Source organism: Aquarana catesbeiana, linkage group LG01 (genome assembly GCF_042186555.1).
Source record: "Aquarana catesbeiana isolate 2022-GZ linkage group LG01, ASM4218655v1, whole genome shotgun sequence".
Lineage (NCBI taxonomy): Eukaryota > Metazoa > Chordata > Amphibia > Anura > Ranidae > Aquarana > Aquarana catesbeiana.
Genome location: NC_133324.1, coordinates 73,277,961 through 73,304,174, shown reverse-complemented (window position 1 = coordinate 73,304,174; position 26,214 = coordinate 73,277,961). Strand labels below are relative to the sequence as shown.

General features: G+C 43.1%; 1 protein-coding gene and 1 long non-coding RNA gene across 3 annotated transcripts in view; one reads left to right on the top strand and one right to left on the bottom strand.

The window, feature by feature from the left end:
* Positions 1–3,538, top strand: part of LOC141132186 (phospholipid-transporting ATPase IC-like) — a 148,056-nt gene extending 144,518 nt beyond the window's left edge. Inside the window, exons 27-28 of the mRNA XM_073620300.1 lie at positions 1,241–1,371; positions 2,838–3,538. Of these exons, the coding sequence (XP_073476401.1) occupies positions 1,241–1,371; positions 2,838–3,068 (362 nt within the window). The 3' untranslated portion in view covers positions 3,069–3,538. The remainder of the gene's footprint in view (positions 1–1,240; positions 1,372–2,837) is intronic.
* The window catches only part of LOC141132201 (uncharacterized), a 154,894-nt gene that overhangs the window by 112,569 nt on the left and 16,111 nt on the right, over positions 1–26,214 (bottom strand). For both annotated transcript variants that reach the window (XR_012242868.1, XR_012242867.1), the window contains exon 2: positions 22,818–22,880. This is a non-coding gene — a long non-coding RNA (uncharacterized lncRNA). The remainder of the gene's footprint in view (positions 1–22,817; positions 22,881–26,214) is intronic.

Sequence of the window (26,214 nt, the reverse complement as noted above, 5' to 3'; positions counted from 1 at the left end):
CACCTGTTCCATCCTTTTTGCCAAAAGTGGTTTCAGCCTCCCATTTAAAAGAGGACATTATTTTGCCTTCTTTTTTCTCTCGGCCTCGTTCGGAGGAAGAGAGACGACTGCATTCCTTGGACGTTGTCCGGGTAGTCAAGGTTTATTTGTCTAGATCTGCAGAGATCCTAGGATCAGACTCCTTTTTAGTTTTATGAAAAGGACCCAAGAAGTGGCAGGCAGCTTCCAAAGCTTCCATTGCCAATTGGGTCCATCAATTGGTCATTCAGGCCTACGGTCTGTAACGTAAAGCTCCTCCCTTTTAGGGTGAGAGCTCATTCTACCAGGGGTGTAGGGACCTCCTGGGCTTTTCGCCATCAGGTATCTGTGGCTCAGATTTGTAAGGCTGCTACCTGGTCTTCAGTGCATACGTTCACAAAATTTGAATGTTCGAGAATATGGGCTTTCAGCCACAGAGTACTGTGGGCTGCCGTAAAGGGTCTGATGGCTATTGTTTGGCAGGGCGCCTCCCTCCCTTCAAGGCTATTGCTCTGGGACATCCCAGTAGGTGATGAATATTAGCTTAACTCTGTGTCCCATGATGTATGAAAAAGAAAATAGGATTTTTTCCGTCATACTTGCCTGTAAAATCCTTTTCTTTGAGTACATCATGTGACAGAGAGGTCCCTCCCCTCTTTTTTGAGGATTCAGTGCTTGCTACAAAACTGAAGTACTTCCTGTATGGGAGGGGTTATATAGGGGATCACTTCCTGTCTAAGACTGTCTACCAGTGTCCATTCACCTAGAGATGGCATATAACCCAGTAGGTAATGAATATTAGCCTAACTTTGTGTCCCATGATGTACTCAAAGAAAAGGATTTTACAGGTAGGTATGATGGAAAAAAAAAATCTTATTTCTTTTCTTTTTTTTCTCCAAAATTGTCAGTATTTTTTTTTTTTTTGTTTATAACGCAAAAAATAAAAACCGCAGAGGTGATCAAATACCACCAAAAGATTTATTAGCTCTATTTTGTGGGGAAAGCACATCAGTTTTACGACCGCGCAATTGTCAGTTAAAGAAACGCAGTGCCGTATCGCAAAAAATGGCCTGGTCACGAAGGGGGGGGGGGGGGGTAAATCTTCCAGGGCTTAAGTGGTTAAACCATGTATTTAATCTATTATTATTTATCATTATTTTTAATAATAATATTATGGTATTAGATCTGTAAAATAATATACGATTTTGGTTCTTGTCTTCAGGAGCAGCGCCAAATGCTTTACGCCAACCCTACCTCTGGCTGACTATAATCCTGACCGTGGCGGTGTGTCTGCTTCCAGTTGTTGCCCTCAGATTCCTGTACAAAACTATGCGGCCCTCAGAGAGTGACAAGGTAAAGTGGCCCTTTTCCTGTATTGTTGGCCAGTGTTGTATGTTCACAGCTAAAACAATACAGTTTAAAAAATGGCAGATAGTAAAAGTGTCACACAACACAATAATGACTCAAATATTTGAATAGTTATTGTGTTGCATTAAACTTTTTCTATCTGACATTTCCTAGGGTGTTGGAATACACATAACCGTGTAAGCTGCAACCTTTTATGCTGAAAATAATTTTTTTAGGATTTATTTGTGAATTTTATATTATCACTGGTAAGTTAGCACTTAGAGTGTATTGTTCAGAGAATACCCTTTGACTATGTTTTCCAACAGTTTAAAAAATGTTTTATTTCTGAAGGTAAATCTTATTTGTGAAGATGAGTATTTTATATTTAGGAGTCCAGGTTTTTTATATATTTATCAGACTAATCTTAACTTCTTTGCTAAAAATGCCTGTTTTTTACAGCGTTAAATAGTGCAAGCTCAGATTACATATACACTATATTACCAAAAGTATTGGGACACCTGCCTTTACACACACAAGAACTTTAATGGCGTCTTAGTCTGTAGGGTTCAATATTGAGTTGGCCCACCCTTTGCAGCTACAACAACTGCAACTCTTCTGGGAAGGCTGTCCACAAGGTTTAGGAGTGTGTCTATGAGAATGTTTGACCATTCTTCCAGAAGTGCATTTGTGAGATCAGGGACTGATGATGGAGGCCTGGCTCACAGTCTCTGCTTTAATTGGTCCCAAAGGTGTTCTGTCGGGTTGAGGTCAGGACTCTGTGTAGGCCAGTCAAGTTCCTCCACCCCAAACTCGCTCAACCATGTCTTTATGGACCTTGCTTTGTGCACTGGTGCGCAGTCATGTTGGAACAAGAAGGGGCCCATCCCCAAACTGTTCTCACAAAGTTGGGAGCATGAAATTGTCCAAATTGTCTTGGTATACTGATGCCTTAAATTTTCCCTTCATCGAACTAAGGGGCCAAGCCCAACCCCTGAAAAACTACCCCCACCATTTGATTTGGACCAGTGCACAAAGCAAGGTCCATAAAGACCCAGATGAGCAAGTTTGGGGTGGAGGAACTTGACTGGCCTGACCTCAATTCAATAGAACACCTTTGGGATGAATTAGAGGGGAGACTGTGAGCCAGGCCTTCTCGTCCAACATCAGTGTCTGACCTCACAAATGTGCTTCTGGAAGAATGGTCAAACATTCCCATAGATACACTCCTAAACTTTGTGGACAGCCTTCCCAGAAGAGTTGAAGCTGTTGCAGCTGCATAGGGTGGGCCAACTCAATATTGAACCCTACAGACTAAGACTGGGATGCCATTAAAGTTCTTGTGCATGTAAAGGCAGGTGTCCCAATATTTTTAGTAATATAATGTATATTCAGCTCATTCAGGATTGAGGAAGATGTTAAAATCTTTAATATCCTGTTCTTACAGTGGTTGTATTATTTTCCTGTTTTTCCAGATTCAAAAGAACAGAAAGAAGCTCAAGGCAGAGGCCCTGTGGAGGCCGCGGGCCAGTACAATCAGACGTGGTACCGCTGGCCGCCGTTCCGCCTATGCCTTCTCCCACCAGAGGGGATACGCTGACCTCATCTCTACCGGACGCAACATTGGCGCCAAAAAACGGGCTCCACTTGACGCTGTGCTAGGCGGTAACGCAGCTGAACTGATCCACGTGGCAGGAACTTCCTGATTTAGAGACGTTCGTCCTTGCCTTTTTAAAGCAAATACATGCACATGAAAGTTACAATTCTATTTTTTTAAATGCTTCCCCTTCTCAGGGCTTTTTTATACAGAGATAAATCTATTCTTACATTCTACACTACTGGATTTGTGGAGACAATGTACACAAGACTATTTTTTTTTTAAAGAAAACTGTTTTTCACTAAGCCTGCATCTTTTTCTGTGGCCAGTAGGGAGCGCCAATCATACGTGAAAGAGACAGTTTAGTAATGACTTGATCCTAAGAAGACATTGGTGGCTGTGTAGTAAGGTGTACAGTGCAGACTTGTCTTCACGGAAGTGTACACAATTATGTACTGAATGTTTGTTTTTTTGTTTTTTTTATTTGTGAAACTTTTATCTTGATCACAGCAATCTGTGAAATTGTTTACATTTTAGCTTATTGTCTTTATTTAATGCAAATAAACTGTAGTAAATGTTTGAGCTTGATTTGTCCTTAAAAATCTGTTTTAAAGCTCCCTAGTCCTGGATGCAGACAGTTTGTGTCCGGGGCTGGTGGTGCTAGCCATACATGACCTGAAATTTCCAGAAGTGACAGATTCTTCAGATGTTATTTATTACAGCAGAGATAAGCAGAACTGGTAGCTGGAGAGGTAAACATTAAACATTTTCTTTGCAGCAGACCCTTTACTTTAGAGCTGCCTTTCTCAACCTTTTTAACACAGAGGAACCCTTGAAATAACTGTCCAGTCTCAGGGAACCCCTGCTATAAATGGCTGACTATCTACATCTCATGATACATTACTGCGATGGTCAGTGGGAAGAATGCTCCTTACACTTGTGGTCATGGGGAAACATTTTCTTTGCAGCAGACCCTTTACTTTAGAGCAGCATTTCTCAACCTTTTTAACACAGAGGAACCCTTGAAATAATTGTCTGGTCTCAGGGAACCCCTGCTATAAATGACTATCTACATCTCATGATACATTAGCGTGATGGTCAGTGGGAAGAACGCTCCTTTACACTTGTGGTCATTGGGAAGAATTACCCCCTACAGATGGCAAAAAAAAAAAAAATCAACGGTGTGAATGGGAACCTATGAAACAATGAGATTGTGCCTAGCTTATGGAACCCCTAGCAACCTCTGGAGGAATCCTAGCGTCTATGGAACCCTGCTTTAGATGTTTTAGAGGTTGAATCGCTTTACCGCAATGTGTGTCAAATCTTTTAACGCACCACCATTGGTGTGCGCAGCCTATTGCATAAGAGTGTGCACCCCAGAGCACAAACACACACATGCATGTATATCAACAGAGCAGTGGGCAATGTCAGTAGAGCAGAGATTGGTGTCAGTAGTTTTTTTATCTTTTATTATTTTTGTATTCTTTTACAATTTTACTTTTTAACTACCGTACTTCCCGCAAACCGCCGTCATTGTACGTCGGTGCTTTGACATAGAATACGAGGGTTATGGCAGCAGATAGCTCTCCATAACCCTGGTATTTTCTTCAGCAGCAGGCTGTCCTCTTTCAGATAGAAAAAAGAAAAGTGGTCTCTGTGCCGGATTTGCCGCAAGATCACTTTTTATCATCGGCGGGAAAGGTGCCCCCCCTCCCGCCGCGCTTCGGTCCTCGCCGCCGCTTACTGGAGCTGTCGGTAGTGGCGGCGACTGTCCGGTGTTGTCTCCTCAGTAGCATGGAGCAGAGTGAGGGCAAGATGGCCCCCTCTCGGCTCCATAACTTTGGATGACGAAAGCAACGTCAAACGTCGCTTCCGCCCAATGTTCTTAAAAGGGAATTTTTTTTTTATTGCATTTAAGTGTAAATGTGAGATCTGAGGTCTTTTTGACCCCAGATCTCACATTTTAAGAGGTCCTGTCATGCTTTTTTTTTCCTATTACAAGGGGTGTTTACATTCCTTGTAATAATAGGAACAAAAGTGACCAAAACTAATGGTGTAAAATAAAAAGTAAAATAAATAAGATTTTAGCAAGCGCATACGCAAGTCGCGCCCACATATGAAAACGGTGTTCAAACCACACATGTGAGATATCGCTGCAATCAAAGATTTTTAAGGGTCAAAGTTTGTCGCCATTCCACGAGCAGGTGCAATTTTGAAGCATGACATGTTTGATATCAATTCACTCGGCATATACATTCTTTCACAATATTAAAAAAAAATTGGGCTAACTTTTACTGTTGTCTTATATTTTTCTTTCAAAAAAGTGTATTTTCCCTTAACGTCTTTCAGGACAGCACCTTGAGAGCGTGGCTCCACCCACTTGACAGGAAACACACCTCCACCAAACTTTAAAAGGAGGCTCCTTCCCACTTATCAGTTTGTGTTTCCTCCGGCAGGAACACATGTGGGAGTTTGGAGCTCTCAAGGTTCTGTCCTGAGAGAACAGGCTCCCTACTCCACTATTTTTTACCTACCTCAGGAGAGCCGATTCCTCCCATTTTCCACAGGCTTACGGGTGCCGGGTGGATGGGCTCCTTCTCCCTCGTCAGTGCTCGGGGAGAGCCAGAACTGCTCCGGGTATTGCTGCTCCCAGGCAGGGGCGTCAGGCATGTCAGGCGTTTTTGTTTGTTTTTTTCTTGCCTGCACATGTTTTTTCTCTGACACCGCCGCCATCTTGGGAAGGGCAGTCAGAGGACTGCATCCGCCGGATGTGAGGTATCCGGAAGTGGGGCGGCATCCATGGAGCAGGCGCCAGGCGTCATTTCCGCCGGAAGCGCAGGGGGAGGAGGGAGGAATAGGTCTGGTGCCTATTTATGTCCGGTTCCGGACTCCAATAGCACCTGTGCGCCAGACCGGAACCGGCGTTTTCGCCACAGGCATCACGCTGCTGCCTCAGCATGGATTCAGGAACCACAGCGAGTGGAACAGGCACAGGCACCAGCAAGGCCCAGGTAAGGAGCAGACTGTAGTTTCTGCTCAGCTTTACTGTGGGGTCTCGCTCTAGCCCTCTTCTCTCTAAATGTTAGTGAAGTTTGAGGGTATTTTTTTCCCCCTGGTGGCGGAGGGGCCTGTCAGGGCACATGAGTCTGATAACTTTTCTCACTGTGCACCTGTGGTGAGCAACCTTGAGTAATCAAGCTGACTCTAAAAGATGGTTTGTCTTTTTTCTCTCTCCTTTTCCCTTATCATGGCAGGCCAAGAGCTCTGACCCTGGGATTAGAAAGAAATGTCCTTCATGCAAAATTAAGTTAAATGAAGGCTGGAAAAAGGCTTTATGTCAAGCATGTATTGACTCCTTTGTGAGGGAAGAAACCACTTCCGCATGCAGTGATCTAATCGCATCTGCTAAAAAGGATTTGGATGCTACCATTCAATCCTTCAGATCCTCACTCACCTATCCATCTGCAAGTCAGCCCACTACCTCACAGTCCTCTCAAGGCTCACTGTTAGTCCCGGCAGTAGAGGCAGAAATGGGTCCTCTGAACCAGGAAGGGCTTTCCCCATCCCATTCTAATGAATCAAATGAGGATGGTGATGAGCTGGAAAATATGTCTTCCAGGTATAAATTGTCTTTAGATCAGGTGGATGGCCTTTTAAAGGCTATTTATGCTACTCTAGGCCTTGAAGAAGAGCATAAGGAAATGTCTTTACATGACAAGATGTATGCAGGGCTTAGCGAGTCTAAGTCCCGTACCTTTCCAGTCCATGCAGTGATTTCTGAAACAATCAGAAAAGAATGGGCTGACCCTGATAGGAAACCATTTTTCTCTAGGGCTCATAAGAGAAGGTTCCCTTTTGATGAAGACCCAGCAGCTCTTTGGAATAAGGTTCCAAAACTTGATGCAGCCTTTTCTCAAGTGTCAAGATCTACTGATCTAGCATTTGAGGACATGGGGATCTTAAAAGACCCCATGGATAAAAAAATGGATCAACCGCTCAAGCGGACTTGGCAATCCATTATGGGCAACCTTAAGCCAGCAATGGCAACTACTTGCATCTCCAGGAACTTGGAGTATTGGGTAAATCAGCTTAAAGCTCATATAATAGCAGATTCCCCTAAGCAAGAAATCCTTGACTCCTTTTCTACCCTCTCAGCAGCCGTAGCCTATGTCTCTGATGCCTCAGCAGAGTCTATCAGGATGACAGCTAAGGCGGCAGCCCTTGCTAATTCTGTTAGACGGGCTTTATGGCTAAAGACTTGGCAAGGGGACACAGCATCTAAAAACAAATTATGCGGGGTCCGTTTTCTAGGAGACTTATTGTTCGGCCCTGATTTGGATTCAGTTCTGGACAGGACTGCAGATAAAAAGAAATCTTTTCCTGTCAAAAAGAAGAAACAACCAGTCAAACGTTTTTTCGTCCTCAAAGGGCTCAGGAGCAAAACAAGCCTCAAGAGAAAAAGAAAGACTGGTCAGGGCAGAGGGGAAAAGGCAAAGGAAATGTCCTTTTCCATCCTCCTGCGTCAACCAGCAAGACGCAATGACAGTCGGTTACAGGTAGGGGGAAGACTGCAAGGCTTTCTCCCCTATTGGGCAAGCATAACAGAAAACCAGTACATTCTGAATATGCTAGCCCAGGGTTACAATATAAAGTTTTCAGATCTCCCCTCAGAAAGGTACTTGATGACAAATCTTCCAAGAGATGTAACAAAATCCCTGGCAATGAAGAGCCTATTAAAGGATCTGATAGATCAGGGGGTTATGACTTACGTCCCACAGGGGGAGCTTTATCAGGGATTTTATTCCCGTATATTCCTGATAAAGAAACCATCCGGAAATTTTCATTTAATCCTAAACCTGAAACCGCTGAACAGATCAGTCCAATACAAAAGGTTTCGTATGGACTCCATCTTCACGGTCAAAAATCTATTGACAAGAGAATGCTTTATGGCATCAATAGACCTTCGAGATGCCTATCTGCATATCCTTATAGCCCCGCAGTCCCAAAGATTCCTAAGATTGGCGATAAATTTGAGAAAAGAGGTTCTGCACTTGCAATTCAGGGCTCTCCCCTTTGGCCTGTCTTCTGCCCCACGAATATTTACAAAAATAATGGCAGAAGCACTTGCACCTCTTCGCATGCAGGGGATTGCGGTAACTCCGTGCTTGGACGACCTACTCCTTTTTGCCCCCTCCAGAGAAAGACTGCTAGACGACCTCGGAAAAACCCGAGGTCATCTAGAAACCCTGGGTTGGATCATAAATATGCAGAAGCCAAATTTCAATCCAGCCCAGAAAATACTATTCCTGGGGTATCAGATCTGTTCAAGGGAACAAAAGATTTTTCTCCCAGAAGAAAAGAAGGGGAAGGTCCAGAAGGTGGTAGCGTCCTTACAGGCAAGCCAGGAATTATCAGTCCGACAAGTGATGTCATCCCTAGGAACACTAACCGCAACCATACCAGCCATTCAATGGGCAAGGTTACATTTCAGGCCTCTCCAGAGCTTTCTCCTGAGAATATGGAATCACAGGTCAGAATCTCTGGAAGCAAAGGTAAAGATACCCACCAAAGTCAAGAGATCGCTTTGGTGGTGGAGAAGACAGGAGAATCTGTCAGAAGGCCTGCTCTGGTCATTTCCAATAGAAAAGGTGGTAAGGACAGATGCCAGTGTATGGGGTTGGGGAGCTCACTTAGACCAAGACTTCACGCAAGGAATGTGGTCTCGGACAGAAGCAAAGGGGTCCTCAAATTGGAGGGAGCTAAAGGCAGTCGCCTTAACTTTAGATGCCTTCTCTCCTATCCTTCAAGGTTCTCATGTCCGGGTCCTCTCAGACAACGCCACTACCATAGCCTACCTAAACAAACAGGGGGGTACAAGAAGCAAAACACTTCAGTTGCTAGCTTCAGAGATCCTGGTTTTGGCAGAAAAGCATGTTCGGTCCTTATCAGCAGTCCACCTCAAAGGCACCTTAAATGTAGTGGCAGATTATCTAAGCAGAAGGCGGATTCAGGAGTCAGAATGGAGCCTGAATCCGGAAATCTTTGCATTGATTACCAGGGCCTGGGGTCAACCACAAATAGACCTATTTGCGTCAGAGGAAAATACACAACTCCCAGTATTTTTCTCTATTCACAGAAACGACAAGGCCCAGGGGATAGACGCATTAATCCAGCCCTGGAGCTTCCATCTGGGTTACACATTTCCTCCTTTCCAACTTATCCCGTTGGTGTTAAGAAAGATACAGAGGGAGAAGGTGGCAGTAATCCTAATTACTCCATTTTGGCCAAAGAGGGCATGGTTTTCCACCATTCTACAGATGGCAGTCAAACCATTTTGGCGGCTGCCTCTCCGGCAAGACCTGCTCCTACAGGGTCCAATACAGCATCCGGGAGTGGCCAGTCTAAGCCTCACGGCCTGGTTTCTGAGGAGCAGTTGTTAAGAAACAAGGGTCTGTCACAACCCTTGGTAACTACCTTACTTTCCAGTAGGAAAATAGTGACCAGAAAGATCTATGCTAAATATTGGAAGGTCTTCAACTCTTTTTGTCGTTCGACTAAGAGAAAAGTAAGAAATTTAGTGTTAATTTTGGAATTTCTTCAAGAGGGGGCAGACAAGGGATTGTCAGTCAGCACCCTTAAAGTGCAAGTAGCTGCTTTGGGAGTATTTCTAGAAGGACCAATCTCTTCTGAGCCCTTGGTTATAAGATTTTTCAAGGCGCTTACCAGATCTAGACCAGCTCCAGCTAAGCACTTTCCCAATTGGGATCTATCAGTGGTCCTGCAAGCCCTCACAAAGGAACCTTTTGAACCACTACAAGAAATCTCTCTAAGGAATCTTACTCTTAAGACTTTGTTCTTAGTGGCAATAACGTCAGCAAGGAGAATTGGTGAGCTGCACGCCCTATCTGTTAAGAGACCCTTTTTAACTATCTACACAGATAGCATTATACTTAAAACCGATCCGGGTTTTTTGCCAAAGGTGGCGTCAGCACACAATAGGTCGCAGAAGATCATCCTGCCAACCTTTTGCTCTAACCCTTCGGGGGAAAAAGAAGGCAAATTCCATAATTTGGATGTAAGAAGGACTTTATTACACTATCTGGAGGTAACAAGTAACTTTCGGTCCTCGGACTCTCTATTCTTTTTTTCTGGTAAGAAGAAGGGCCAGCAAGCTTCTAAGGGGTCTATAGCTAGATGGCTTAAATCAGCTATTCTAGCAGCCTACTCTCAATCGGGGCTATCGCCCCCGCTGGGGATTAAAGCACATTCTACCAGGGCTCAGGCCACTACATGGGCAGAAATGGCTGGTGCCACCCCAGATCAGATTTGTAGGGTGGCTATGTGGTCAAGTTACCTTACGTTTGTCCGTCATTACAGGCTGGATCTTCTGTCAGCAAGTGAACAAGCTTTTGGCAGAAAGGTCTTGCAGGCTGTGGTCCCTCCCTAAGTGGGTAAGTCTCTGTTATCCTCTCAAGGTGCTGTCCTGAAAGACGTTAAAGGGAAAAATCAAGTTAGACTTACCGGTAACTTGTTTTCCAGGAGTCTTTCAGGACAGCACCTTGAGAGGATAACAGAGACTTACCCACTTAGGGAGGGACCACAGCCTGCAAGACCTTTCTGTATTAAATTACTATGCTGTGACTAACCATATTCTGATTATGTGTTCCAGCTTGGGCCGGAGGTTCTCTACTACTACTGATGATAAGTGGGAAGGAGTCTCCTTTTAAAGTTTGGAGGTGTGTTTCATGTCAAGTGGGTGGAGCCACGCTCTCAAGGTGCTGTCCTGAAAGACTCCTGGAAAACAAGTTACCGTTAAGTCTAACTTGATTTTTTTCCCCAAAAATTGTGCTTGTAAGACCGCTGCACAAATACAGTGTGACATAGAGTATTGCAACGACCGCCATTTTATTCTCTGGGGCGTCTGAAAAAAAATATATATGTTTTGGGGTTCTAATGAATTTTCTAGCAAAAAAAAAAATATTTTAACTTGTAAACAACAAATCTCAAAAAGAGAGGTTTGGTCTTTAAGTGGTTAAATTATTTTTTTATTACTACTATTTATGTTTTGTTGTCTTTAGGAGCCCAGTTGGGAGGCTTTGATGAAAAGAAAAAAGTTTGAGACATATACTGCAGAGTGTGGCATCACATGCAATTATATATATATATATATATATATATAAGCCCAGAAAAAAGGGAAAAGTAGAAAACTGACTTTTAAGGTTGCCTCTATAATAATGGGATTATAGTGGCAACCTTAACAGTCTGTTTTCTATCTTTCCCTTTTTTTCGTGCTTTGGTGAAAACAGACCCCCTGGTGTCTCACTTTTGGGGTAGAGAAGTGTACCGAGGACAGAGATTCCCGAGTCCTTCTCTGCAGCCTCAGCTGCACTGCGCAGTGAACAAATGGGAAGTGTTCTGTGCTGAACGGCTTCCTGTTCATTCACAAACTGAAACATGGTAAACCTAGTTTACTATGCTTCAGTTTAAGAATGAACACAGGATCGATTGGTACTGACATTCAGAAAAGGAAGGGGCTGGTAAATGAAACATTTACCGGCCCCTTCTCCTGCTCTCCATCTTGAAAGATCCCCTGCAGCAGCCGATGGGAGAGAAAAATGGGAAGCTGGCAGCACTGCAGGGGAGAAACGGGGAGCGGGGGGGCGCACCAGGATGCCGTGGGTATTGGCACCGCACGGGGTGATTAGGTGGTGCCCAGGCACATTCGGCAAACCCTGTGTACACACCATTGCACATTACAATGTTTATGTATCCGTATTTTTTTATGCCCATCCCCTTGTAGTAACCTGCTCTTCCATAGTATACCACAAACTGTCACAATGGTGTCATCCTTCAAACACAATCCTCATTGTGCTGGCTGTACTTGTGCCTTTGGTCCCCATAGACTTCTATAGGGCTGTCTCTAGAGCACTCATTCTCGCCCAAGGTCCTGTGGAACCCTAGGGTTCCAACAGCTATTGCTAGGGGTTTCTTGAGCTTTTGCTGATTGACCTCCTATTCGATGGCGTCTGGACAGTTCCAGGGTCAATGACACTTGGCAAAGTCAGCCCCATGACACCAAAGATCCGTTAAGCCATCTGTAAGAGTGGCATTCTGACCAGTGTTGCCAACCTTCCAGACTTAAATTTACTGGCACAGCCAAGGTTTTTACTGGCATTTCCAAATGTTACAAAATTACACTTTTAAGTGCAAAATTCAGTATTTAGGCTACAAACAAGTACAATATGCAATTATCAATGTGAGTTGAGATCGATATTAAGGCAAAAAATATATATTGTATTTTATTTTGGATTAAGTAAGTAGCTCAGGGACTCTTTGGTCTCAAGGTTTCGATACCTGGGGGTTGAGATACAGTTACCACTGAGCTCGTATGTGTCGATTAACTTGTTACCGGTCTGGAAGCGACTAAAGGAGAGTACACAGACTTGGGCTAAGCTCCCCCTTGGCCTTTTTGGGCGAATTAATATATTTAAAATGATTTATTTGCCCAGGTTCTTGTACTTACTCTGGCATGCCCCGGTATACATTCCAAAGAAATGGTTTATAGATATAAACAAAACACTTGGTACTTTTCTATGGGGACCCAAACCTGCTAGAATATCTATGGAGACACTACATTTACCCATAAGGTCAGGTGGGCTAGCTCTACCGAACCTAAGATATTACTACCTAGCTGCCCAATTAACACATGTACATTGGTGGGGCTTCCCGCAGATGAACATAGCATCAGTGGCCACTCAGGCTGCCCAGGTTCATTCGTACGAAGCACTGATCAATGTCCTGTTTAGAAATGGACCGTACCCAAACAAGGGGTCTAACATTTTAAAGCTCTCATATAAAATATTTCATATATGTAATAGGATAATAGGGGGATCTAGTCTGGCAGAATCTCCTAATGCTCCGTTGTGGCATAACCCTCAGCTCCCTGAGATAGCCAAGGTTCCGGACGGAGCCTGCTGGGCTGTTTATGGGATAAAATACGCACATCAGCTATTTAGGAATGGAAATTTCAGAGCCTTTATAGATCTGAAAACTGAATATAACATACCCAACACTTTTTTTTTTTTTCAGATACCTCCAGTTGAGGCATGCATTTAGGGCTCAATATGGGGGGGTTGGGATCAATCTCTCCCCATCTGCAATGGAAAAACTTATTGCTGAGGAAGACCACTCAAAACTGATTTCCAGATACTACTCAGTTCTGCTAGCTCCCTCTTCCCCTGGGTTAGATAGGGTGGCCATACAATGGAAAAAGGATATCCCATCTCTTACAGAAGAGACATGGCAGGAGGTGTTGGACACCATGGTGTCATCAATGATCTCGGCCAGAGATAAAATGCTTCAATTTAACTACTTACATAGAATGTACTACACCCCGAAAAGGCTGCACAAAATGGGAGGGAGGGATTCCCCGGAGTGTCCCCGCTGCAAAGCGGAAGTGGGAGATTTCTTCCATATGGTGTGGCAATGTCCCCAGGGGATGACATACTGGGGGGAAATCCTCGCATATGTGGAGGAAAAGCTAGAGCTCCCAAATATATATTCTCCGGCCAGGTGCCTGCTCGGGGACCTGGAGGAGGAGGACCTATCCACATCACGGAAGACCCTTCTGCGTATACTATTCTGCTACGATAAGAAGGCTTTGGCCCTCAAGTGGAGGGAGCAGAACCCTCCCTCTCTTGGGGACTGGTTAAAACTGGTTAATAACGCCCTGCCAATGTATAAACTCACTTATCAAGCCAGAGGGAGTAACAAAAAGTTTGATAAAATTTGGGGAAAATGGATCGCAAAGGTGTCCGGAGAGATCAAAATATAATAGTTACCAGTTTATTAATAATGAATATGTGCAGGTGTGATGGACGCGAGGTGAGAAGTGGATCTACTTTTAGAAATAATGACAGAGTATATAAAGCTGAAGGAAATAGTGGGAACAAAATAAGAAAACAGTTAGATAATAAACGAGTGCATTGGTTATTTTATGTATTAACAAAGCTTTATTTTCATGCTAATAAATATTAGGTCTAAATAAATGTTACCAGTATACAATGTTTTGCAATACAGGCTGTTGTAATGTGCTTAAGATTGTGCTATAGTATTGTAAAAATCTTGTGAACTTCAATAAAATGTACCCTTTAAAGAAAAAAAAAGTAGCTCAGGGACAGGGCAAGAAATTAGAATGGGTGGGCACACACACATGAAATTGACTCTAAGGCTCCATTCACACCTATACATGTTGCTTTTGGGCGTTTTTGGAGGTTTTTTTTTTTCATGCTTGCCACGTTTTTGAGCAGCGTTTTTGCCGCGATTTGCGGTTTTTTTTTTACAGTTTTTTTTACAGTTTTTTTTACAGTCTAAAAAAAAATTAAAAAAATAAAAAAAAAAAAAACGGCAAAAACGCTACAAAAACGCTGCAAAAACGGTGCACTTGCATTTTTGATGCTTGTCCATTGAATTCTATTACATGCAAAACGCTGCATTTTGCATGAAAAAAAGTCCCTGACCCTTTCCAAAAATGCAGAGAAACAAAAAGGCATTGATGTGAACATGTTCCATAGGAACCCATGTTAAAAAATTCCCGTGCATTTCTGCAAAATGCAAAATGCATCAAAAAACGCGCTAGTGTGAATGGAGCCTCACAGTGACCCTGACAGCAGTGTGCAGCAGCACAGATGATGATGACACCTCACCAACACGACACGTCCCCTTCTGAATCACAGTGACAGTCGCTCTCCACCCCAGATGGTCCCTTCCACCCACTCCACTCCAAACAGCACTGACAGTCCCGCTCCAGGCTTGCCCTACCCCTGTCCTGCAGACCCGCACAGGAGGCTCCAGCCGCTCTGCTTGGCTCCCTTGTACCATGACATCACATGACATGCTCAGGCACCGCCTCTGCCAGACCCACCAACTGAATACACTAGCAGGCACTCAGATGGTCTTTGCTGGGTCCAGACCAGAACTGCACATGCACAGTTCCGAGCCGAGCGTCACAGCCATATCTTTTACTGGCAACCTTATCCTGTCACTGGCATTTACTGGCAGGAGAAATGAGCCAATTTTTTACTGGCTGCCAGTAAAAATAATGGTGGTTGGCAGCACTGATTCTGACCAACACTGTAAGGCTAGGTTTAAACTGAGCGTAGTAGGAGCTAGTGTTCCCGTTTTTGCATTTTTTTTTTTTTTTTTTTGCATTTTTTGAAACCTTTTTACTCCTCAAACATAAAGCAGCCTATTCACTTAAATGGGTTGCCCTACGTGTGACAAATGCCCCAAAGAAGCTATAAAAAAAAACTGTATTTAGAGTAGTGTGGTGAGAATTTTTTGTAGTGCATTGCCATGCAAGATAACAACCTGCAACAACCCTGTTAAACCTTCTAATCATTAAAGTATTACTAAACCCAGGACCCTGCATTCACCATATCTGGTATCCCACTGTACACAGAACATGGAAATGCAATTCTTTTAGTAAATATCAACTGCCAAATAACTTCTAATCAGCAGTATATAACAGTCTTGTTACTTCTATCAGTGTCTGGCTGAGCACTGGTTTTCATTCTCCCTCTTACTGTCCTATGAGGCTGCATGACCCCTGACCCTCTGTCTGGACAGTTCTGATTGGCCCTGTGCTGACCACATGCACCTTCCCCCACAAAAAAAAAAAACACTCTTGCAATACACATCAAATGGAGCATGTGCAAGGTGCCTCCTAGGGCTCTGTTCTATCAGCAGATGGATTGGGGACAGTAAAAGAAAGGGAGGATCAGAGATGACAGATCAAACAGCTTTGCTTTTTTTTTTTTTTTACACAATGCAGAGAATTAACCAATTGGTTCTACAGTGAGTATAACAAGCATGCTTTACTGCATATACAGACTGATTTTGCGGTTCTGGGTTTAACAACACTTTAATGGCATCGCAAGCGTGATGTGGATTTGCAGCACATTTCTGAAGCGTGAGGCAAAGCACACATTTTCTGCACACTTTTTCTTGCCTTCCGGAATTGCCAAGTGTGAATGGAGCCTGAAGGGCACTCTTCCCTTACCACCAATATGGGGGGGGGGGGCATTTTTCCTATTGACTCCTGATTAATTGGGTTTAGTAAGGGTTCCCCGTGACCTGAAATATAATTTCGGGGTTTTCCTGGGGTAAAAAGGTTGAGAAAAGCTTATCTAGAGGTTGAAGGAGGGAAGGGAAAATCATCTATGAAACCTGTCACCATTTGAACCATTTGAAGATTTTCCCTCTTACTCACTTTCCAATGGCAACCATAGAATTGTAGACTTTCCTACAATCTCCTTCCTGGTGCCAGCAGTCATCAGGATGAAAACTGATTGTGTATCTCAGAGACAGCAATAAAAACCAACAAGAGTTCCTAACACTTCCCCAATGTGTTATAAAAAAAAAAAAAAAAAAAAAAAAGGTGGTGGAGTTCTACTTTTAAAGCTGAACTTTTATTTAAATATATCTGCTAATGAAAATCATAGGATATAAATTAATTTTATGTGCATCAAATGCCTTTGTAAACCTAGATCATACATTGTATAAGTAGTGGTGACATCATCATTATACTGTACATAGCCTGTGCAGAGAGGGAAGTTGTGGGAGGGACCCAGCAGGCTCCGCTACCTGCAGAAAATTACAGGAAGGGGCGGGAACAAGACCAGTCACCTCGCACAAGGAGAAAGTGCAGCAGTGACCGGTCTTTATTACAGGAAGCTCCTACACAGAGGCAATTTACATTTTCACACTGGATTACTACAAAAATCTGGAAGAAATAACAAAAACACCAAGGGGCTTATTATAAAACATTCAGTGAATATCGCACACGTTCATACAGGTTTCAAGAATTGTGACTGTAATTTCTGTAATAGAATAATTCCTATGATCGTCGACTCCATCTAGTGGCCAAAATGTGGTATAGTTTTCTGAAATGCCTTAAAGCAGCGGTCCCCAACCTTTAAGGTACCAGGGACCAGTTTCGTGATAGCCAATTTGTCACAGAGGCGGTCCTCCGCCCCCCCCCCCCCATCACATCCCCTCTTTACAGCGCAGTTCCTCCTTCTCCACAGTGTCCCCTTTTAAAACACCTTCGCATCACAGATTACAGCCCCCCTTTATATAATAGTGCCCCATTACAGTGCAGTCCCCTTTACTAAAGGGGCACTGTAATGTTTGCAATGTCCTTTTACAGTGCAGTTCCCTTTTATATCACAGTGCCACTCTACATTACAGTGCCCCTAGCAATCGCAGCCCCCATCATGGTGCCGCTTGCAGTCATGGTCCCCCTTTCCTCTCTAACATCACCACCCCCTTCCAATCACTGCCTCCCCTGCACTCAGCAGGGCAGAGATAGTTATCAGCCTGTGTCATTCCAGGGTTTCCTATGACACTAACAATGTCATTCAATCAGCAGGCCAGGGGGCGGGAGGAGCTGCAGATCTGGACGCTTGTTAAAATGAAAAGGCTCCCACTCTCTGCCCAGATCTCCAGCTATTCCCGCCCCCTGCCCTGCTGATTGGATGACATTGTCGGTGGGATGGGAGACCCGGTAGCGGACACACAGATTATGTGGCAGGGCCTCGCAGCATGAGGTGAGCAGCGACCGTGGTCCTTGATGATCCTGTCCAGGCTGCGGTTGCCACTCACCTCCCACTGTGCAATCAACACTCTACAGACCGGTACTGCTCCACGGCCTGGGGGTTGGAGACCCCTGCTTTAAAGGATACATTCAGCTTTGTAAAAAAAAAAAAAAAATAGTAAATGCACATCCTGTTGCAGGTTAAAAAAAAATATGCATTTATTATTTATTTGTTTACTAGGAGACTGCAAAGCATTGCACTCATGATTAGCAGATTGTGGGTGCAATGCAGGGCTCCTGCAGACTGTCAGTTTAGCTGTCTGCCCATACCTCATACGGACAGGCAGTTACTAAATGACAGGAAGAAGCCATGAACTACCTAGAGCACTTAACAGCACCCTGGTAGTTCATTGAGAACTACAAGCTGACCGCCGCAAAGGCTGTTGATACTTGTAGTTCTCCATTTAACATAACTCTGTGAATGAATGATGCCATCGGGTTGGTGTAGCCGCGTGCAGCCACTTTTTTTGTTTAATGTGTTAGTGAGTTCTGGGAGAAGATCCCCGGCTCGCTGTCACTGGGGGGGGGGGGGGGGGGCAGGTTGCGTCTGCGGCAGTGGAAACCTGTTATATCAGGAAACGGAACAAGGGTGCACACACACCGCTTCAGGCAATAATGGACACAACCGATCCAGGGTGGTAATCCCGGCTCATCACCGTAGGCAATATGAAGAAGAGAAGAAAAGATTGATCGCACACTTGAATCCAAAAGATGCTGAAAAAATGTCTTTATCGTCATGAGCCAGACAAAATTGCAATGATGATCAGTTGACACGTTTCACGCGAAAAGAACTGTGCTTGTTCACGGTTCTTTTCGCGTGAAACGCGTCAACTGATCATCATTGCAATTTTGTCTGGCTCATGACGATAAAGACATTTCTACAGCATCTTTTGGATTCAAGTGTGCGATCAATCTTTTCTTCTCTTCTGGAAACCTGTTATATGTTCCACCCTAAAAGTGTGCCGAACGTGTAACATGTTCCCAAAGGTGAACTCATCCTTTAATGAGAAAATATACCACATTTTGGCCACTAGATGGAGAATACAATCCAGGAGTTAATCTATTACAGAAAGTACAGGCAATTTTTTTTTTTTTTTTGTGATTCCTTTCTTTTCCAAAGAAATTTGCATTGAGCAGCCAAAGTATGCAATAGTAACAAATAACATAGTTAAGTAGCAAAAAAGGGTCACACAGTCAGTTATATAACAACAAGCCCAGCGCTTCACAGGGTGGTCATGAAAAAACATTGTGGTTTTGAATATGGTTGTCAGTGTGTAGAGCTGGGGAGATAGACCAGCAACTACAGGGAAGACCCAAAACATAGATTCATAAATGCAAAACGGTATAATAAAATAAAACTTTTACAGTATATCGGAAGACATTGAATCCCGATGGCCGATTAGCCCAGAAATGGGACAATGAGGTGAGAGATGTAAGCGAGGATACGCACCATAGCTGAATAATTCAGACCATTACTGAGCCAGGGATATGGGGGGGGGGACTGTCAGGGGAGGAAAGGTTTTGGGGATCAGGCGTCCCCAGGGTGTGAAAGGAACAGGATTGAGAGAAAGGGGAGTATACAGGTAGGGCCCTCCCACCCAGGGAGTAGGACTAAATCCAGGAGGTTAGCCTGATTGCGCCACCTCCTGAAGATAGGCATCGGTGTACACAACACGGTGCCAAGGTCTCACGAAGGTCTCCTCCCAGTTGTGCAAGGTAGCGGTGGGGTCCTCCATATCTCTGTTTGTTTACTTTAGAAAACCACAGAGATTTTAGTACAGGCAAAATTTGTGCAGCCTCCACGATTGTGCGCGACATTTGTTTAAAAAAAATTGTAGTAGCTTCAAAGATAAGTTGAGTACAAGTCTCTTGTCTTTAGACAGTGTTTCTTTTGCCTAGAGTTCAGCTTTAAGTTTCCTGAAGTTGGGTCATGTAGACCAGTGGTTATCAACCCTGTCCTCAGGGCCCACTAACAGGCCAGGTTTTATGTATTACCTTGGGGAGATGCAGACTAGAATACTGCAATCACTGAGCAGCAAATGATATCACCTGTGATGTATTTTAGTTATCTTGCAAACCTGGCCTGTTAGTGGGTCCTGAGGACCGGGTTGATGACCACTGATGTAGACAGCTTTCAAACAAATCATTTGTGTTTTCTGCAAACAAAATTCTTCAACGTTTTATGCCACATTTATCATCTTGGCTGAAAGCTTGTTGGACGAGATTTTTTCCAGTATTGATCGTAGTTGAGCTATGACGACAGAGACTTGTTACAGTACAGGACTTTCAGCTAAATGTACAAGCTGCATACATGCCCATGATAAAATAAAGCTGAAAAATGCAGCTCAGTTGTCTTATTTCCCATGTTTTCTTGCTGTGGGTGACTGGTTGTGTGCAGGGTGCACTGGCTTCAAAAAGCACCTCTACTATACTGGCAGCTACCATTATAGACCTGTTCTGGAAATACTGCCCACCTGGCTATAAAGCTGATCAACACTATACGTTAGAGACTTGGAACAAATATGTAGATACAGAGTTCTGATTTCACTTACTGCATGCTCTTGGTTCAGTGATTGAGAGGTACTGATGCCAAAATCAGCCAGTCATTTTTAAAAGAAACACAAACCAACAGAAGGAGCACCAAATTAAAGCGGAGTTCCATCCAAAAGTGGAACTCCTGCTCATTTGTCTCCCCCCTCTGGTGCCACATTTCGCACTTTTGGGGGGGAGCGGATACCTGACAGGTCTTTGACAGGTAGCCTGCCCCACTTTATGGAGTCTCGGCCATGTCTGTTGATGTCACCGCTTGGCTCCCTCCTCCTGCCCCCCCGCTGCCGGGCCAGTAGGAGAGCGCAGCGGGTGCCTCGGGTTCTCTTACCGGCTATGGCGGCGGCAGCACCTGACAGCTGATGGAAACATCAGCTGAGGTGCCGACATTGCTGGACTCCAGGACAGGTAAGTGTCCTATTGTTAAAAGTCAGCAGCTGCAGTATGTGTAGCCGCTGACTTTTAATTTTTGCAGCAGTGGGCGGACCTCCGCTTTAATAAAGGAACTCAAAACAGCATTGAGAGTCACAAAATAGCCTACGTGCTTTAGAGGCAAAGCACACTTCCCTTTGTCAGGGCCTTGTAATGTGTGCAAATGAGCTCAGAGAAGCAGATACCAGAGAAATCTTAACAGTGAAAGCTAATCTGCCATTTACATTAGAATTCCCTGGATAGCCGGTCCCATCACCTTTAAAAATACTGGTACGTTCCTGATTTTTTAAAGTGTTTGTAGCTGCTGACTTAAGAAAAAAACAGCTAAAGATCCTCCTTAAATGTTTTTTCTGTTGTGGGCTGACCACACATTGCATTTTTGTGGCCTTAGTGGTGTCGGCCCCTCCCAGTGTCTTTTGCTAAACTACCACTTTTAGATCTCTAGAACATAAAAGCTAATTATTTTGTAGTCCAATATAAGAACTAGGAGGGTTCTTCAAGAGGACACAGGACAGCTCTGACTTTCTGATAGGATCAGCAGCTTTTTTTTTTTTGTTTTTTGTTTTTTTTTTTGTTTGTTTTTTGCACTTAGTAGGAATGGCAAAATGGTTCCAATGATATATTAACCGCTTCAACCCCGGAAGATTTTACCCCCTTCCTGACCAGAGCACTTTTTGCGATTCTGCGCCGCGTCGCTTTAACGGACAATTGCGCGGTCGTGCGACGTTGTACCCAAACAAAATTGGCGTCCTTTTTTTCCCACAAATAGAGCTTTCTTTTGGTGGTATTTGATCACCTCTGCAGTTTTTATTTTTTGCGCTATAAACAAAAAAAGAGCTACAATTTTGAAAAAAAAAAAAACGCCATATTTTTTACTTTTTGCTATAATAAATATCCCCCCAAAATATATAAAAAAAACAATTTTTTTCCTGAGTTTAGGCCGATATGTATTCTTCTACATATTTTTGTTAAAAAAAATCACAATAAGCGTATATTGTTCGGTTTGCGCAAAAGTTATAGCGTCTAAAACATTTTGTAATTTTTTTTTTTTACTAGTAATGGCGGCGATCTGCAATTTTTATTGGGACATTATGGCAGACAAGTCGGAAAATTTTGACACATTTTTGAAACCATTGGCATTTTTACAGCGATCAGTGCTATAAAAATGCATGGATTACAGTAAAAATGTCACTGGCAGGGAAGGGGTTAACACTAGGGGCGATCAAAGGGTTAATGTGTTCCCTAGTGTGTGTTCTAACTGAAGGGGGAGTGGACTGTGTAGGGGAAGAGATAGATCGCTGTTCATACTCTGAATGAACAGAAGATCTGTCTGTTCTCCCCTCAGAGAACCAGAAACTGTGTGTTTACACACACAGATCCCGGTTCTCCGTGTCCCCCGAGCGATCGCGGGAGCCCGGCGGTGATCGCGACCGCCAGGCACTCGCATCGCCTCCGTGGGCGAGCAGGGGGCGCGCACACGCCCCTAGTGGCCACAGGGTGAAGGGATGTTGCATAACGTCGTTTCGCGCAGCTATGCCATTCTGCCGCAGTACAACTGCGGTGGCTAATCGGCAAGTGGTTAAAGGGACAAAAAGGGAGCAAATAGGAGAAGATCATTGGGGTATAAAAAAAAAAAGCAGAGGGCATCATAGGCACTAATTCTTGATGTGTTAGTTCTTGGTACCATCAAGATTCCAGAATGCTTACACAGTTGTTTAGCAGCATCACAAAGGCAGCCAACATGTTTCGGGGGCCACAAACTCTTCCATCAGAGATTTAAAAAAAAAAAATTGTACACTAAAAAATATACTTTATATAAAATTAAGTTTTATTTTTTTAATATAATATATACTGTATATATGCAGTGAATTATTTCCCAGGTATCCACTGGAGGAGATCCTTGTGTTTTAAAGGTAGCTGAGCTGGAGCCAGTGAACTTCTTAAATTAACGTATCGCCTGAAGTCCCAGCGACATCTGGATACATTTTTACATAAGATTTTAGTCTCGTAATTGCAGGCTTACAGATTGCCCTGGTAGCCCTGCCCTGAAGGTAAACCTCTTCCCAGTTCATGGCTAATTATTGAGCCAAAGTCTTATCATATTGATAAAGTCCCCACTGCCTATCCCAGAATAATACAGGAACTCCAAATCCGCCATAAGACCATGTGTCATTTTATATCTAAAACTTCATAGTAAGATTAAGATACATCACAGCCACTTACTTTGTAGACGATTCTTCATTTCCGGAGTCCTCATCTCTGTAATTTGTCTCCACGATTGTTGGGCTAGAGATATCAGAAAGAAAATATAAGTACTGACATAACAGGAGCTGTCGTTATTTAATAGATAATGAATAATATTATAAATATGTATATTTTAAGGTATTTTTTTATTGTTTTAGGGGCTGTTATATTTTGTTTTATGTGCAGGTATATATATGTGAAAAAATGAAATACATTTACATGAGACCATACTATAGTAAACTGTAGGAGCAATGCCTATATGCAGTATATTTAAATGGACATCGTGCTTAAAATTTACTATAGTATAGTATCAGTATCAGTATGATAAAATAATAGTTTAAGGTCCTAATTATATTGGTTTACAACAGACCTGAAGGAAGAAATTGCAGGTTTAGAAATACAGTGCCTTGAAAAAGTATTCACACCCCTTAAAATTTTCCACATTTTGTCATGTTACAACCAAAAACGTAAATGTATTTTATTGGGATTTTATGTGATAGACCAACACAAAGTGGCACATAATTGTGAAGTGGAAGGAAAATGATAAATAGTTTTCCAAATTTTTTTTTACAAATAAATATGTGAAAAGTGTGGTGTGCATTTGTATTCAGCCCCCCTGAGTCAATACTTTTTAGAACCACCTTTCACTGCAATAAAAGCTGAAAGTCTTTTTGGGGGATGTCTCTACCAGCTTTGCACATCTACAGAGTGAACTTCTTGCCCATTCTTCTTTGCAAAATAGCTTAACCACTTGAGCCCCGGACCATTATGCTGCCTAAGGACCAGAGGTCTTTTTCCAATTTGAGAGGCATGTTGAACCCATTGAATATTTATTTTTTTTGTCCCAAGTGATTGAATAATGACAAAAAAAAAAAAATGACCAAATGACCCCATTTTGGAAAGTAGACACCCCAAGGAAATTGCTGAGAGGCATGTTGAACCCATTGAATATTTATTTTTTTTGTCCCAAGTGATTGAATAATGACAAAAAAAAAAAAAAATTTACAAAAAGTTGTCACTAAATGATATATTGCTCACACAGGCCATGGGCCTATGTGGAATTGCACCCCAAAATACATTCAGCTGCTTCTCCTGAGTATGGGGATACCACATGTGTGGGACTTTTTGGGAGCCTAGCCGCGTACGGGGCCCCGAAAACCAATCACCGCCTTCAGGATTTCTAAGGGCATAAATTTTTGATTTCACTCCTCACTACCTATCACAGTTTTGAAGCCCATAAAATGCCCAGATGGCACAAAACCCCCCCAAATGACCCCATTTTGGAAAGTAGACACCCCAAGCTATTTGCTGAGAGGCATGTTGAGTCCATGGAATAATTTCTTTTTTGACACAAGTTGCGGGAAAGTGACAATTTTTTTTTTTTTTTTGCACAAAGTTGTCACTAAATGATATATTTCTCACACAGGCCATGGGCATATGTGGAATTGCACCCCAAAATACATTTAGCTGCTTCTCCTGAGTATGGGGATACCACATGTGTGGGACTTTTTGGGAGCCTAGCCGCATACGGGGCCCCGAAAACCAAGCACCGCGTTCAGGATTTCTAAGGGCGTAATGTTGTGATTTCACTCCTCACTACCTATCACAGTTTTGAAGGCCATAAAATGCCAAGATGGCACAAACCCCCCCCCAAATGACCCCATTTTGGAAAGTAGACACCCCAAACTATTTGCTGAGAGGCATGTTGAATCCATGGAATATTTTATATTTTGACACAAGTTGCGGGAAAGTAACACTTTTTTTTTTTTTGCACAAAGTTGTCACTAAATGATATATTGCTCAAACATGCCATGGGCATATGTGGAATTACACCCCAAAATACATTCAGCTGCTTCTCCTGAGTATGGGGATACCACATGTGTGGGACTTTTTGGGAGCCTAGCCGCATACGGGGCCCCGAAAACCAAGCACCGTCTTCAGGATTTCTAAGGGCGTAAAGTTGTGATTTCACTCCTCACTGCCTATCACAGTTTTGAAGGCCATAAAAAGCCCAGATGGCACAAAACCCCCCCAAATAACCCCATTTTGGAAAGTAGACACCCCAAGCTATTTGCTGAGAGACATGTTGAGTCCATGGAATATTTTATATTTTGACACAAGTTGCGGGAAAGTGACAATTTTTTTTTTTTTTTGCACAAAGTTGTCACTAAATGATATATTGCTCAAACATGCCATGGGCATATGTGGAATTACACCCCAAAATATATTCTGCTGCTTCTCCTGAGTACGGGGATACCACATGCGTGGGACCTTTTGGGAGCCTAGCCGCATACGGGGCCCCGAAAACCAAGCACCGGCTTCAGGATTTCTAAGGGCGTTAAGTTGTGATTCCACTCCTCACTACCTATCACAGTTTTGAAGGCCATAAAATGCCAAGATGGCACAAAACCCCCCCAAATGACCCCATTTTGGAAAGTAGACACCCCAAGCTATTTGCTGAGAGGCATGGTGAGTATTTTGCAGCTCTCATTTGTTTTTGAAAATGAAGAAAGACAAGAAAAATGTATTTTTTTTTTTCTTTTTTCAATTTTCGAAAGTTTGTGACAAAAAGTGAGGTCTGCAAAATACTCACTATACCTCTCAGCAAATAGCTTGGGGTGTCTATTTTCCAAAATGGGATCATTTGGGGGGGGGGTTGTGCCATCTGGGCATTCCATGGCCTCCGAAACTGTGCTAGGCAGTGAAGAGTGAAATCAAAAATTTACGCCCTTAGAAAGCCTGAAGGCGGTGCTTGGTTTTCGGGGTCCCGTGTGCGGCTAGGCTCCCAAAAAGTCCCACACATGTGGTATCCCCATACTTAGGCGAAGCAACAGAATGTATTTTGGGGTGTAATTTCACATATTCCCATGGCATGTTTGAGCAATATATCATTTAGTGACAACTTTGTGCAAAAAAAAAAAAAAAAAAAAAAAAAAAAGATTTGTCTCTTTCCCGCAACTTGTGTCACAATATAAAATATTCCATGGACTCGACATGCCTCTCAGCAAATAGCTTGGGGTGTCTACTTTCCAAAATGGGGTCATTTGGGGGGGGTTTTGAACTGTCCTGGCATTTTATGCACAACATTTAGAAGCTTATGTCACACATCACCCACTCTTCTAACCACTTGAAGACAAAGCCCTTTCTGACACTTTTTGATTACATGAAAAAATAATTTTTTTTGCAAGAAAATTACTTTAAACCCCCAAACATTATATATTTTTTTAAAGCAAATGCCCTACAGATTGAAATGGTGGGTGTTTCATATTTTTTTTTCACACAGTATTTGCGCAGCGATTTTTCAAACGCATTTTTTTGGGGAAAAAACACACTTTTTTAAATTTTAATGCACTAAAACACACTATATTGCCCAAAT